The sequence below is a fragment of the Penaeus monodon genome, chromosome 10 (genome assembly GCF_015228065.2).
Source record: "Penaeus monodon isolate SGIC_2016 chromosome 10, NSTDA_Pmon_1, whole genome shotgun sequence".
In the NCBI taxonomy this organism is placed as follows: Eukaryota; Metazoa; Arthropoda; class Malacostraca; order Decapoda; family Penaeidae; genus Penaeus; species Penaeus monodon.
Genome location: NC_051395.1, coordinates 31,937,269 through 31,952,268, shown reverse-complemented (window position 1 = coordinate 31,952,268; position 15,000 = coordinate 31,937,269). Strand labels below are relative to the sequence as shown.

Here is a 15,000-nt window from a genome sequence, read left to right as displayed (position 1 = left end):
CTCCAATACTCTTGTCGAGATTTCATGACCCTGCTGTCAGACCAATCCGTCTACTGACTTCCCCGGTCTACAGCCCTGAGTCATGAACTGCAAATACTGAGGTATATAAAACTATCTGAAGTCTTGATGTTCTCCCAAAAAGCAGGTACGGACTGAACAGGATCTCCTAGCAGGCCCCCAAAATCTTGGGTCTTGGTCTTGGTCCCCGATCTCTAACCCTGTTGGGTTTGCTTTCCTTTTTAACCCTTTGCTGATGGGTGACATGTACGTACATGCCATGGCATGCCTGGACTATCTGCCGGTGACATGTACATACATGCCATGGTGCGCATGTATTTTTTTTATTTATTTATTTATTTATTTATTTTTATTTTTTTTTATTATTATTATTTTTTTACAATTACGGCAAAATAATATATTTTTTTGCCACTGAAAATGTGATTAAGTTTGTTTTTAAAAACTATTTCTTCATTTTCCTATACTATGCATTTCATAAAAGCTTCTTGGGCTTCTGAGGTTAGTGTCTGAAAAAATTTAAATTGGTAATCAACTACATTGGCCAGATATTATATAGTATTCACAAGTGATGATGTAAAACCATGTGAAAATACCAATATGTTTTTGGTATTAAAAAAAAAAAAAAAAAAAAAAAAAAAACTGGTTTCAGCTCCATGATACCCCACACTGCTTATTTTATTCAGACTATAGAGCAAATAATAATCAACTATAACTATATATAACAGCTATAACAACAAAAATATCCTACAGAAAATATGGCAATTAGAGACCTTAGAAAATAATAATAAATGAAAATACAACATAGGTTCTTAGTATTTTGAAGAAAAGGGAAGGGATGCTGGTATTGGGCATGAGCAGTCGCTCATGTTAGGTGATGATATGAGCCCCGGCAGTGGGGCCCGGACCAATATGAATACCACCCGTAGGCAAAGGGTTAAATGCATCTAGAGGTGCCACTAGGGTTTCCAGGGCTCAGAAAGAATAGCAATATCATCAGCAAAGTCAAGGTAACCTTGATATTGCCCAGATTGCTCCACAGTGACTTTGGGACAGTAGCTCTACTCAGTACCCAGTCCATGCAAGTGTTTAAAAGTGTTGGAGCAAAAACACAGCCTTGCTTCACTCCTGAATTAACCCATAATTGACGGGTAGCATTTTACAGAGGCCCGGCCTTGCTGCCGGGGGCTTATATCGTCGCCCTAGCATGCGCGACCACTCAGCCAAAAACCAGCATCCCATGCCGTTTCTTGTAATACTACGAAGATATGTTGTATTTTCAATTTCATTATTTTTTACAGTCTACTTGCCAAACTTCCTGATAAATCGAGACTGAAGGGTATTTTTGTTGTTATATAGACTTCATAGTTGATCATTATTCGGTCTATAGTCCGAATAAAATAAGCAGTGTGTGGCATCATGGAGTTGAAATTGTCGGTTTGTTGCATTTTTTTTGTTTGTTGCATGGAAAAAATGAGAAAGTGTTAAAAACCCACTTAATCACACTTTCACTGGCAAAAAAAATAATCTTTTGCCTGATTGTAACAAAAAAAAACTCATGGCATGTCCATGCATACTCTATGGCATGTGCGTACGTGCCCCCGGCAGATGGTCCCCCGGGCCCTGCCATGGCATGTGCGTACATGCCCCCCCGTCGGCAATGGGTTAACAGGGAAGAAAATTGACAGGTCCCTGCTACACTTTACAGCACTTTCAGTACCAGTATACAGGCTTGCTATTAATCCAATAATCCTTGTTAAAATTTCCCCCCAGTCTCAAGATCTCCCAGAGTGATTCGGATGCACTGTATCAAAACACCTTCTTGAGGTCGATGTGGGCTACAAGCAGGCCCACGCCCAAAATCATGTTGGCGCTCTAAAAATGACTAAAGCCCAGGATACAGTCTATTGTGAACTTTCCAGAGTGAATCCAGATTTCTCCAGCCTCTGTTGCCTCACAGGTGGTTTCTGATGTCTCAGAAGAATGTGAGTGAGAACCTTGCCTGGTATACTGAGCAGGGCAATACCGGGGACTGCTGCGTCCCATCAATCCCTTTACCCTTCTAGAGAGGGATGACCCACCCCTCAGCAGGTCAAGGTGAATGGTACCCGTCTGCCAGATGCAGACAGGAGAGCATGCAAGCCCCGCATTTCTCTCCACAGCCTTTAACCCGTTTGGTTGGGAAGCCGCAGACACCCGCTGCTTTACCACTCTTCACTTTGAAGATCACCCCCCTGACTTCAGTCAGGGAGGGTGGATCCTTGCTGATGGGGGGGTCTGGCAAAGGGATCTCAACACCACTAGCATCCAAGTTAATTGTTGTAAATGAACCTGTACAACTGCTCAAAATACTCAGCCCAACACACCTGCGCCCCATTAGGATCTAGATTATCTGGCCACTTGCTGAGCAGACCCGCAGTTGTCTGTGAGGATTGCTTTGAGTTCAACTTTTTCAGTGCTTGGTACGCAGGATGAAGGGCATTTTCTAGGGAAAAGGCTTTCGGCCTCCTCTGCAAGATTCTGATAAACTGTTCCTTGTCCCTTCTTAGCAGTGAAACCCAGTCCTGCACCCCCAGGGGAAAGATGGAAGTCCCTAACAGTTGAGCTTCACGACAACATCTGTGGCTTCCAGTGTCTCCTGGATATGAAATTCTGTCTTGCTGTTGGGCATTCACCAATCAATTCTTGGCCTGCATCGAGTGTTTCAAGCTGGAAAGTGTCCTGCAGAAAAACAGGGTCCGTCAGGCCACTGAGAGCTGTGAAACGACCAAAGATAGCCTCAGCAAACCCCTGGGCAAACTCCCCTCCCCCAACCTGTCCACATTGAAACACCCTAAGGTGTTCATTGGAATGATGGGGGTTCCCGCAGTGGACCCGGAGAGTAGCCACAACTAATCTATGATCAGTTCCACAGAATTGGTGCTCCAATGCACCCTGCAGTTCTGGAGAATCCTCTAACAAGTGCTAACAAGGATCTACATGGCCACATTACCTGTAATTGCCATACCAAGTCCAACAATGCAGGTCAGAACGCTGATACCAGGAGCCAGAATCCTAAATTTTTGACCTAGCAAGTTCCAGAAAAGGAGACTATTCTCACTGCCAGCATCAGTCCTAAGCCATGGAGACCAACAGACATCTCATAGCAGCTCAGTTGTAACCCCGATACTGCGTTGAAGTCACCCAGACCAATACGAATATCTTGCCCGGGACAGCTGTCTGTCACAGATGGAAGTTTGGTGTAGAACATCTCTTTCACATCAAGTTCATAGATATCAGTAGAGCATACATAGCAAAAAGAACATGAAACCAAATGTAAGCTTTAGTCTCAGTATCATTATCATCGATTGAGTGACCATTACTACCAAAGGGGTTTAAGTCTGCTGGAGGGGGCTATGGCTACTCCCTGGAGATGGTCACCTTGCTGCAGCCCGACCACTAGTAAATGTAGCCACCCCACACTATTGTGCTGCTTCCCGGTTTATCTCACCTCCAAAAGAAAAAGCCACCCCAACTCTTAACTGCTTCAGCTCCTCGACAGTAGTTGTAACCAATTGTCCTGTTGCAAAGAGTGGACGTTCCAAGCCCCACCCTGCCAGCTACACAAGTATATATTTATAGAGGGTTTTGGGGATTGATTTGTTTTACCTTTGTTTTGTGTAGATTATTATTATTGTTTTTTCTTTCTTTTTAGGATTGGTTTCATATGTTTCTTAACCCACCCATGATGGGATTCTTCAGCATTTTTACCAAGCTACATGCTGGGTGGTGCCCGTAGATAGTGAAAATTTAGAAGTGCAAGAAAATTATGTTTACTGCACTCTCTACACCTGACTATCTAGGTAAGCAGGCATAAAGAGAGGCCATAGGCCTACTTTTGAAGGACCTTTTGTCCTCAATATTCTGGGCCAAGCAGTTAAACAACTGTTAGGGATATAGAAACCCGGAGCAAACTCAACTGCTCATTAGGTGATGGGGTGTCCTCCAGGTACGGGTGATGGATTTGCCATGAAAACACGTCTCTTTGTAAGAGGGTTAAATATGGTAGGCTACATTTGTCTTTTCTTTTGTAAAATACTGTTTTTTTTAATTCTTTATCTGAAATGTCGTGTAGCCATTACTGGTAGAAGTAAATGTTATTTCAAAAAGGGTTTCATTACCAAAAGTGCAAACATGAAGAAAAAAGAAAAATAAGAGTAAAATTTATTAGCTTTTTTTTTTTTTTTTTTTTTGATCATGTGTGAAAAAGGGGCTCTGTAAAATCCTGACAACATAATTTTTTTTTTCCTTTATATAAAAGTCATATAAATGACAGCAAAGCTTTTATTTATATTTTATTATGCTTTTCACTTTTTTCGATGGTGGATTTTTTTTTCTTTCTTTTTGAAACTAAGCCATTATATTTTTTGCGAGACTTTCCAACAAGCTACTTAGTATTCAGATTTTTTTCAGATTTTCTGATTTTAACTTTATTTATATAAAAAAAAAATATGGGGGGGAGGTTTCCCCCCCTTTGGGTCTCCACAAATTTTTCTTCACAAAATGTTCAATATCAATACACACATAATGTCCAATGTCAAGAAAATGTGCTGGCATTTGTTACTGAGAGTGGGCGCCCCCTCCAGAGACGAAGTAAAAAAAAAACAGGCTATCAGGCGAACCCAAAATCCCAACCTGACCTTTCCTACCTTCTATTTTTCCTAGACTGAAAACTAGCCACCCTGTACCCCACCCCCCCCTTTTTAAGCACTTTTTGCCTACTAGGAATTTTTGTCAATTCCTTAGTAATATGAGGCTGCTGCAGATGTACCTATATTGCTTCATACTCTATTTATTATGTACTATAAGATGGGGATTGTCCATTTTGCTCTGTCTCTGCGCATCGTCTTGGTAAAATAACCAATGTGCAAGACCCAGTCGAAGACAATAATTTTTTTTTTCATTCTTCTTCTCTTCCTCCTCTTTTTCTTCTTTTTCTCTCATTCTCTCCTCCCCCTTTCTCTTTTTTCCTCCTCCTCCCTTTTCTTCTTTTCTTCTCATTCTCCTCCTCCTCCCACTCGTTTCCCAATAGTTGTTTCACAATGGATGACATTCGTTGAAATTTAAGAGCACACTTAAAAGACTGTTCTATCTCTCTCATGTTTTTTTTTAGGAAATATGATCCCGAAGCAGTGTCCTCTCATCATTTTATCAGGATCTTGGATGCATATCACTAGTGGAAATATGATCCCCCCCTGCCATTTACTGTAGGAGATGTCAGTGAGTGAGTACACATTAGAATGCATCATTATTTGTAAGATATATTTTGAAATTCTGATAATCTAACCTGGGCAAAAATACACATAAATGCAGGATAGGCTAAATCTTGATTATTATTCAAGGCAGACCATAGATATTCTCTCAACCTCAACTTCTCAACATGTAGGAAAAAATGAATTGAAAAACAAATACGAAAATATAGTGGTTTATAAATAAAATAGTTACTATGTAGCACAAAGAAAGGTATGCATTTATCACTGTTATTTAATTTACTATACATAAGAAGTAATGATCAGAAAGATTGTCAGACCCATTAACCAGTTGTTGAAAAACAAAGTTATCTTATGACCTAATAATTGGATACTACTTTTAGGCTACAACATTTATCGGTGGTAATACTGTCACAAATTCTAATGTTCATTGTTTTTTTTTTTTTTTTATTGTTATGAGTATTTTCAAAAAAAAAAAAAAAAAAAAAAAAATCAATAGAGAATTTTTAAAACTTTGTAGAGGAATGTATCATATGGGCCATTGGGTGATGGAGTAGGGATGAGGACTTGTGGAGCCATCTGTGTTAAAAGAAAACAAAAATTAATAAATAAAATAAATAAAAAGGAAAGACAGTACATGAATCAGTGACTGTGATGGGATAACCCTTTGCCAGTGGGTGGCATGTACATACTTGTCTTGACACCTATGCTAACAGCTGCTGGCTTGTTTGGAGTAAAAGTATTATGTACTTATTATTTACATAAATGTTGACTGATGGAGCCTCTTATAGATTTCAGTGTAATATTAGCTTTTTGCAGTAAGCAGATAATGATATAAAAAAAACTTAAAGGTCAACTGTTAGATTTAAATTTGGGTACTACTTTTTTGGGTACAAGATTTTAGATGGGAAACTATCACAATTTTATTTTTTACTGTAATTTTAGCTTAATAACTGTGTTTGCACTTAGATGGCTTTACAAGTGCTCAGTCACCAAGGAAATCAACTATTAGTCCTACATATCTCACCTGTACCCTTTTACGTGATTCTGTTTTATAAATTATATTGTTATGAATATTTTAATCAGTAATCATTGTAATGTCAATAACTTAGTAACAGTATTGATATTTATAGCATCAGAAAAAAAAACTTTTTCCCCAAAAAATCAATAGGGAAATTTGATGCGGTCACTCAGAAACTTTCTGGAGGAACCTATATGTAGGCCGTGGGAAGATGGAGTAGGGATGAGAACTTGTGAACCATTTTTGTGCAACAACAACAACAAAAAAAAAAAAACAACAAAAAAAAAAAAGAAAAGACAGTACATGAAACGGGGACTGGTGAGATAACCCTTTGCTGGTGGGTGGCATGTATATATTTGTCTTGGCATGCTGGTTGACTTGTTAAACCTATGCTAACAGTTGTGGCTTGTTTGGCCACTTCTACAGTGACAGGAGTTACAGACCCTCTAATTTCAAGCTTAAAAGTCGATTTTTAGCCTAATTTCACTGGGTAAATTTTATGTGCTGCAGCCAAAAAATTGGGGAAATTGCTTATATCCCTATATTTCCCTTTTGTACTGTTTAAATGGTTTTCATAATTACTTGTAAGTAATTTTTATGTAGTAATGTAAAAAAAAAAAAGGTACCACCGGCACTCTCCGTGGAAAGGACTGGGGACCCTACCACGTACTCACTCCCAAGAGCATCCCCAACATGAAGAAAAAAAAAAAAAAAAAAAAACAATTAAGTATCATGCTGTGACCACGGCGGCTCAAAATGAACCTACCGTTAAAAGAGAAGAATGTAAAGTGTAGAAAAAAGGAGAAAAAGTAATATATACATGTTATTTTTCATAAATGTTGACTGATGGAGCCTCTTATGGGTTTTAGTGTAATATTTTCATTTTATTATATCCAATAAGTAAAGCTTTTTGCAGTAATCAGATAATGATATAATAAAAACTTAAAGGTCAGCTGTTCAGATACTGTATATGTATGCAAAAGCAATATGTCAGTATGTCTATGCAGTTACAATGTAATATATAGATGCTTTTATGGGGGGGAAGAAGTATGAATCAAACACATATTTCCAGGGCATGGATGTCTTCAGAAAGGTTTACAAGACCAGGGCATTGTAAAATCACACCCCCGAACTCATTCTGTGGGGGCTGCATCTAGAGAGTAAAATTAAAAGAATGAAGATAATACATAGTGGTGAAAGGGTGGCAGGCAAACAAGCACCCTTACAAAGTTTCGTGTGAGTATTGGTAACATGTTATGGTGGGGATGATCTGTTGCTTCTCAGTAAAGGTAGGGATGTATGTTTTGTGTGTGTGGGGGGGGGGGTTGCATGTGAGGGTTTTGGGGGCCTGCATGCCTGTGTATGGTGTTTTTTTAATTTTTTTATATGTGTATATAATGTAACTTTAGTTGCAAATCGTCTATTACTAATTTTTCCTCTCTAAGTTTGCAGTAAATGTTGAAATGAGCTGCTTTTTGCAAACCGAAGTATCCCCGGCGGGATCTTCAAGAAACTGTGGAGGGGTTACACTGTCAGGACTTGAAAGCCCCTCTCATTTAATCACAGTGACCCTGTTAATCTCCTCATGTTATACAGACAGGCCAATAAGAAAGGGCACCAGGAGCGATAAAGCTTCAGGTAGTGTACTAAAATTTGTTTAACATTCTATTTTGATATCCTGTATTTATTTCAATATTCTATTTTCATCATCATCATCATCATCAAGGGCTAACGCCAATGGGGGCGCATGACTGCATCCACCCTTCGCTTCCAGCCACGAGGGTCCCTCACAGTGAGTCTCCTGGCAGGCCCTCGGCCTATCTCTAATTCCTTGTAATAGGTCTGTCGGGCTGCCCAAGTCATGGCCTCCTGGGTCATCCCACGGGCCTCCTCCACCCTGGGTTATCACTCAAAGAACCACCTGATGGGCAGGGTCATCCACAAGGGAATGAGCTAGGTGCCCATATAGCCTGAGTTGGCGACCCAGATTATGCAAGTAAAGGTCCCATGCCACTCTCACGGTGTAGCTGTTGGTTGGGACACGTGGTCCTGCCAACTGTACCCCATGATCTGACGAAGAAACTCCGAGGCACTAGATAGCATCCAGGGTTTTTCTTCCATAGAGCAAATCTGGCAGTATCTAGGCCTTGATGACACGTAGCTTGGTCCTTCGCATAGGTACTGACATCTCCAGATGCTCTTGTTGATCGAGTTCATGGCTCCTGTTGCCAGACCCAATCTATCTAGTGACTCTTTGGTCTGACAGCCCAGAGATATGGACTTGCTACCAAGGTATGTAAAACTCTCTGCGACTTCAACGTCCTCGCTGCAAGCATGGATTGACTGATGGGTTCCCCCAACAGGCCCCCAAAGTCCTGAATCTTGATCTTGGTCCAGGAGACCTCTAGGCCTAAGGGCTTCACTCATTGCTAATGCATCAAGAGCCGCCACCAGTGACTCCAGAAACTCAGATAGGGTGCAACATCATCGACAAAGTCAAGGTCTAAGACTTGATATTGCACAGTGTTGCTCCACACTGACTTTGGCTAGTGCTCTGCCCATTATCCAGTCCATACAGGTGTTGAAAAGTGTTGGGCCAGGACACAAGTTTGCCTCACCCCTGATTTTCAGGGGAAAAAGTTTGACAGACCCCCACCACACTTTACAGCACTTTCAGTACCCGGGGTATAGGCTTGCTATTAGGCCAATGATCTGCGTCGGAATTCCCGAGTCTCAGGATCTCCCATAGCGATTCACGATGCACGAGTCAAACGCTTTCTTGAGGTTGATGTAGGCTGTAAGCAACCACGACCAAACTCTGGCATTCCCCAGTTACTCAAAGCGCTAGTATTCAGTCTAAAGTGGATCTGTTTTAGAAGAATGTGGGGAAAAACTTGCCTGGTAAAGCTGAGCAGTGTAATGCCCTGATAGTTGCTACAGTCCCAACGATCCCCCTTTTCCCCCTTTCCCGAGAGGGATGACCATGCCCCCCAACAGGTCGGGGGAATGGTTCCAGACTGCCAGATGGCAGTCAAGACTGTATTCAAACCCTGAGTCTTAGTTTCAAACCCCCCCGCCTTTGAAGTTGAGCAGGGATACCACATATGCCTGCAGCTTTCCCCTCTTCAGCTTGGAAATTGCCATCCGAACCTCCTAACCTTCTATTTTGATACCCCATATTTATTATAATATTTTATTTTGAAAGCCTGTATTTATTTTAACATTTTATTTTTATGTCCCCGTATTTATTTTAACATTTTTTTTTTATGCCCTGTATTTATTTTTACATTTTAGTTTATACCTTTTATGTATTTTAACATTTTATTTTGATGCCCTGTATTTATTTAAACATATTATATTATATTTATGAATTGATTTTTCTAAGTTCTTTATATGATTTATAAGTTTTTGGTGGAGCACTGAAGTATTATAAAGACTGATAAATACATATATATATTCATGTAGCTACTTATATATGGGGGGTCTAATATGTATCTCTTGTTTAGTATGTGATAAATGTATAGTCTCCTTTAAAGATGAATTTTTGAAAAAAAAAATTGCTTCTCATTCAAACACAAACAGGATTTTATCCTACATATTCAGTCCTTTACTGGGTTAGGGAAAACAGTTGGGCTATCACTTTTAAGATGACAGTGTTGACAGTAAATGTAGGAAAAGCCATTGTTTTGGTGTTTGTGCATTTTTTTTGCTTCCCGCTTCTTTTTTTCTTTCTCTTTTTTTTACAATAGTTTAAAAAAATATCTCCTGTTTCTATTGACCTTAGACAATATTCCAGCAGAACATTTTAGATTATCAGGCAGTCACAGTATCAGACTTCAGTCATTCTTTGCTTGCATTTCCAATTTCCATTTCTTTAGCCTGTTTTTCTCCAGGCTCTGCCACTTACTCATGAGCTGAAGCAAGGAAGGAAAGTCTTGGGCGAAAGCAGAAATTGTATATCATTATTAGTCTGTACCCAGCAAATGGGCTAGAGTTTGTGTACAATTTCAAATTGGCTATGGTAATTTGGGTTCCTCATTAACATTAGGCAGTTATTAGAGGTTGATGCCATCGGTCACTATATTATTAAGAAAAAATACATAATTTTTTACTACTGGCACACAAGTGGATGGTGCATAAATTGCCCCCAAAATTTGTGTGTGTGTGTGTGTGTGTGTGTGTGTGCAGGTTGTGTTTTCTGTCTGTGTGTAGGTGTGTGCTTGTTGTGTGTGTGTGTCTGTCTGTGTGTAGGTGTGTGCTGTTGTGTGTAGGTGTGTGCGTGTTGTTGTAGGTGTGTGCATGTTGTGTAGGTGTGTGGTGTTGTGTGTAGGGGGTGTGCGTGTTGTGTGTAGGTGTGTGCGTGTTGTGTGCGTGTTGTGCGTGTGTGTGTGTGTGTGTGTGTGTGTGTGCAGGTGTATTTGTGTGTGTGTGGTGTGTGTGGTGTGTGTGGTGGTGTGCATGTTGTGTGTTGGTGTTAGGTGAAGGTGCATATGGGTAAGTATCGACATGTACAAATAGTAGTAAATGTACTCCATCCCATACCCAGTCTTGTATAGAATAAGCAATTTCAAGCCCGGGGATTTCCAGATGGAAAATCTAATGACTGCTGTGAAATTACAAAATAATGCAGAAAACAAGGGTAGAGCCAAAATAGTTTTTTTTAATGAAAGAATTTTTCAACCTTTAAGTTTCTATTTGCTTCCCACCCTCTGATGTGATCACTCATCAGTTGACTGGTGGCCATTGGTGGGAGACTGTGGGATGCAGCTGCAACACTTGTATCCACAAAATAGAAAATCTGATTATAACTTTAACTTTGCAATCACATATACAGGCATTAATATGATTGCTATACATGATAAACATAATTATGAATTGATGAATAAGCAAATTCCAGGTAAGCTCAAGAAAAAGCAGATTCCGTAACTCAAAGTGTGAGTTGAACTTTTTCCCTCAGAACTACTGTAAAAAGTTGATAAAAAAAAGAAACCAACAGTCTCCAAGTCTGTCAAATATGATCAGATCATGTACATCAATCAATAAAAAGTTTAGGACCGAAATGTTTTGACAATCTCAATTTCCCCCAAAATTTACAAGGATTTTTAAAAAGTATTAATGCTGGCAGTACTATATTAGGTGAAAAGAGGCTCTTGATAGTATTCTGATAATCATGCTGTAGAATAATGCCCAAATAGAAGAACAGCCAGTGGAAGGAAGTGGGGTCCCTCTGGTTTTTATTTGAGAGGATGCCAAAGCTAATAGTGTTGGTCACATGCTAGCAATGTGACCAGGATATTGAGGGAAAGGTTTTTAAATACTTTAGAATTTTTTTTAGATTGTCATATTTAACTTCTCCCATTTAATACTTTTGAAGTAAAACATTTAAAGATCTGATTCTTTTTATTATTTATGTTATTATTATTATTTATTTATTTATTTTTCTATTCTTTTTTTTTCTTTTTTTTCTAGTCAGATTTTTTCCCCACCTTTATTTCTGGACACATAAATTGAGCTTTAAGTGATTTTACTGTGATGACTTGATGATATATATTTTGAACCATGATATGTAAGCCGTGTTCATATTTTAAAAAGTAGAATTATAAGGACCTATTAAAAATAATAATTTTTTTTTTTTGGGTTCATTCTTTTTACTAATGCCAAAGTGATGATACAGTTATTCAATATCAAGTAATATTATAAAATTTTGTTTGCAGTACCAAGAAAAAAGATTTTGAGAATTGATCAGATCCTCTCCGGATTTTCCTTAAGTAATGAAACAGAAAACCCGTGAATGACATAGCCAAGGAAATACACCTCAAGCTCGGCTGCAAGACAGATGAAAATTCCTTGCCTCAGGAAAGCTCACAGCCGAGGGAGGTCCATGCCTCTCAAGACCAGGTTAGTGGTTGTGGGTGACAATCTTGAATAAGGTTTTTCATACATATTGCACATGAATTTTTGGTTGTGCTACTTTCACAAGGCCCGTGGTTACTAGCTTGTTTTATGAGTTTTTTTTTAATTCCATGTTTTTGTCAGGTACTCCATTTTCACAAGGACTAGACCAAATAGGTGCAGTTCTGTTAAGTTAGGCTTTACAATTGCAATTATATCCAGATGACTTAGGGAGGTGTAGGAAAAAAATTCTGTCCATAAGTAAAACATCGTCTTAAGACATTGAACCTGTTTGTTAGTTAAAATATCACATTTTTATTAATCGTCATTGTATAACTTAGCTTTCTTTCATTATTATTATTATTTTTTTCCTGTGATAGATTCCAACTTTTTGAGCATTGATCATTTTCTGTCATAGAGATGGAAAAAAAAATAGTAATCATAAAAAAATTTATTGGAGTGATGTTGTACCATAACTTGGTAGAAGGTAGTGTAGCCCCTTCTGGACAGCTGCATTGACAGTTGAGTTTTGGCCCAGTACTTGTACATCTTGGACCATCAAATGTCAAGAAGCTGCTGACTCCATGTATCGACTACGACGATCACTGACTTAATTCTGCCTTTGCTTACACCACGCAAATGTGGGTGGAGAAGATCTGCTACTTCCATTTTCACTACGACGAAGAATTTGCAGAACCTGGACACGGGCATGTACCCCGAGGAGCAGGGCGCCGTGCACCGCATGACGACGCGCTACAACGTGCACAACCACCTCATCGAGTACCTCCCGGCCGCCCTCATTGTCCTCGTCCTGGGCGCGTTGAGCGACAACCGCGATCGCCGCCTACCTATCATTATTCCCATGGTAGGAATAGCTATCATGAAATTAGGCCTTGCAGCTAATGCCTACTGGTGGACGCTCCCTCCGGACTACATCTTGCTCGCCTACATCCCCGTGGGCTTAACGGGCGCTGCCATGACCATATTCATGGGCGGATACGCCTATGTCGCCGTGGCCTCAGACAGCGGGCGCGCACATCTCGCATCTCTATGATCGGGTTGGTGTCGGTGCTCGGGGCCACGGTGGGACAGTTGCTCGGGCTGCTAGTATACGCCCGCTGGGGGTACGTCGGCGTGTTCTTGGTCGGGGCGCTCCTGCTGGGTGTCGCGGCGGTCTACGGACTCGCAAGACTCGAAAAGAAACCCGGAGCAGGTGACGAGGTCGAGCTGCGTCAAGACAGGTCAATCCGGGAAATTCTCTCTCTTATACAGCTGAAAGAGACACTGCTGACGCCCTTCAGGAGGCGGAGAGACCAAGGACGACGTCACGTCATCGGCCACATCATTGCTATCTTACTCTTCATCTCCACTTACGGCAAGTTGTCCTCATGTCTCACAATCAAGATTACTTCGTGTCTAGACTTCATTATTCCCCATATGTTAGGCGACAGCTATTTTACGAACCGTTCTGCCTTAATGATCTTCTTCCGTCAGACAATCTCGCCAACCTCCAGTTTATATTCCGCTATTACAATTATCCTATTTATCAGTCATATCAGCATTTTATCTTACTATCTTAGTCTCTATCATTTAAGTTCAGATAGGGTTTCAGATACTCGGGATTAAACGTGCATTTGACCAAAGAAGGTATTAAGGAAAAGGAATAACTCCACCATGCGAGATGTTTAATTCATGTTTAGATATTACCTCTTCCTCGGAAACTTATAATTATGATGAAGAAACGCAAATTACATATCCTACGCCGTGAAATGATTCATTCTCATTTACATTTTTCCTATATTTGTCTTAATGAACTGTATAAGATTCCACGTTGAAAATATGGCCTAGTTGTTTATGATGATGTTGCACTAGGTACCATGCCCTGCAAGACAGCACAGTAAATTAAAATCTAATTAATCTATTTATTTATTTATTTATTTATTTAATTTCTTATTATTATTGTTATTATTATTGTTATTTTTTAAAGTATAGGCAATGGCAATGGTATACAAGTCGGTATATAATAAAATTGACTTCGGATATTTAGCCCGAATTCTTTAAGATGCCTTTCAAAACCCTCAGGATCCCTCAACTATAATTTTCTGTACACTCGGATAAGGTTCTCATGGGATTACAAAAATTTCACCAGATGGTCGATAACGGACACCTGCCTCCTGTCTCTTGGTGGGTAATCGATTTCTTTTTATGTTAATCTACTGTTAAATAACTCTAAAAAGAAGAAAATATGCTCTGAAGAAATACTCGAGATCTTATTTTTTATCTTTTTATTGAAATCTTGTACCGCATTCTTGATTTTCTTTGTCGATAGAACAACGTAGGAAGGAGCATGCAAACACACTAATATGCCGTCGGCCTTTTCGCTATATTACTTCTCCACGGCATAGCGAAAAGGTCTTTGGCATAATCGTGAGCTTTCATATCCCTCACTGTTCTATGTATAATTGGTCCAGCATGTATCCCACACCCGTCGATTTTCTTTCCTTAGGCCCGTTGGTGGTTGTGCCTGTCATGAGTTACTTGTGGCAGATGGAGGACTCCCTAATTGGCTTCCTCGGCGCCGTGTCCTTGCTCTTCGGCTCCGTCCTCCGAGGCACCGCCTACGCCGATTGGATCCTCTATTTAGGTAACTTCCATGTATAACTTTACCTTCTAGGGGTGTTTATTTTCATATTTAAAAGGTTCTCTTCTTACCGTGTGTAGTGCAAGACAGCCTGGAGCTTAAGATTTTTGCTAAAACTTCATTTATATCATAAATATGGAAGTAAGAGGTATTTGTAGTTAAACGCTTATTTTGTTGAGATT

General features: G+C 39.8%; 1 protein-coding gene and 1 pseudogene across 2 annotated transcripts in view; both read left to right on the top strand.

The window, feature by feature from the left end:
- Positions 1 to 3,742: 3,742 nt before the first annotated feature.
- LOC119577602 lies at positions 3,743 to 12,214 on the top strand (annotated as a pseudogene).
- A 1,007-nt stretch (positions 12,215 to 13,221) lies between these two features.
- Positions 13,222 to 15,000, top strand: part of LOC119578019 (solute carrier family 46 member 3-like) — a 2,671-nt gene continuing 892 nt past the window's right edge. Inside the window, exons 1-3 of one of the 2 annotated variants that reach the window (XM_037925729.1) lie at positions 13,222 to 13,552; positions 14,260 to 14,361; positions 14,684 to 14,821. In XM_037925729.1, the coding sequence (XP_037781657.1) occupies positions 13,228 to 13,552; positions 14,260 to 14,361; positions 14,684 to 14,821 (565 nt within the window). In that variant the 5' untranslated portion in view covers positions 13,222 to 13,227. The remainder of the gene's footprint in view (positions 13,553 to 14,259; positions 14,362 to 14,683; positions 14,822 to 15,000) is intronic. The other variant, XM_037925730.1, reaches the window with a different exon arrangement.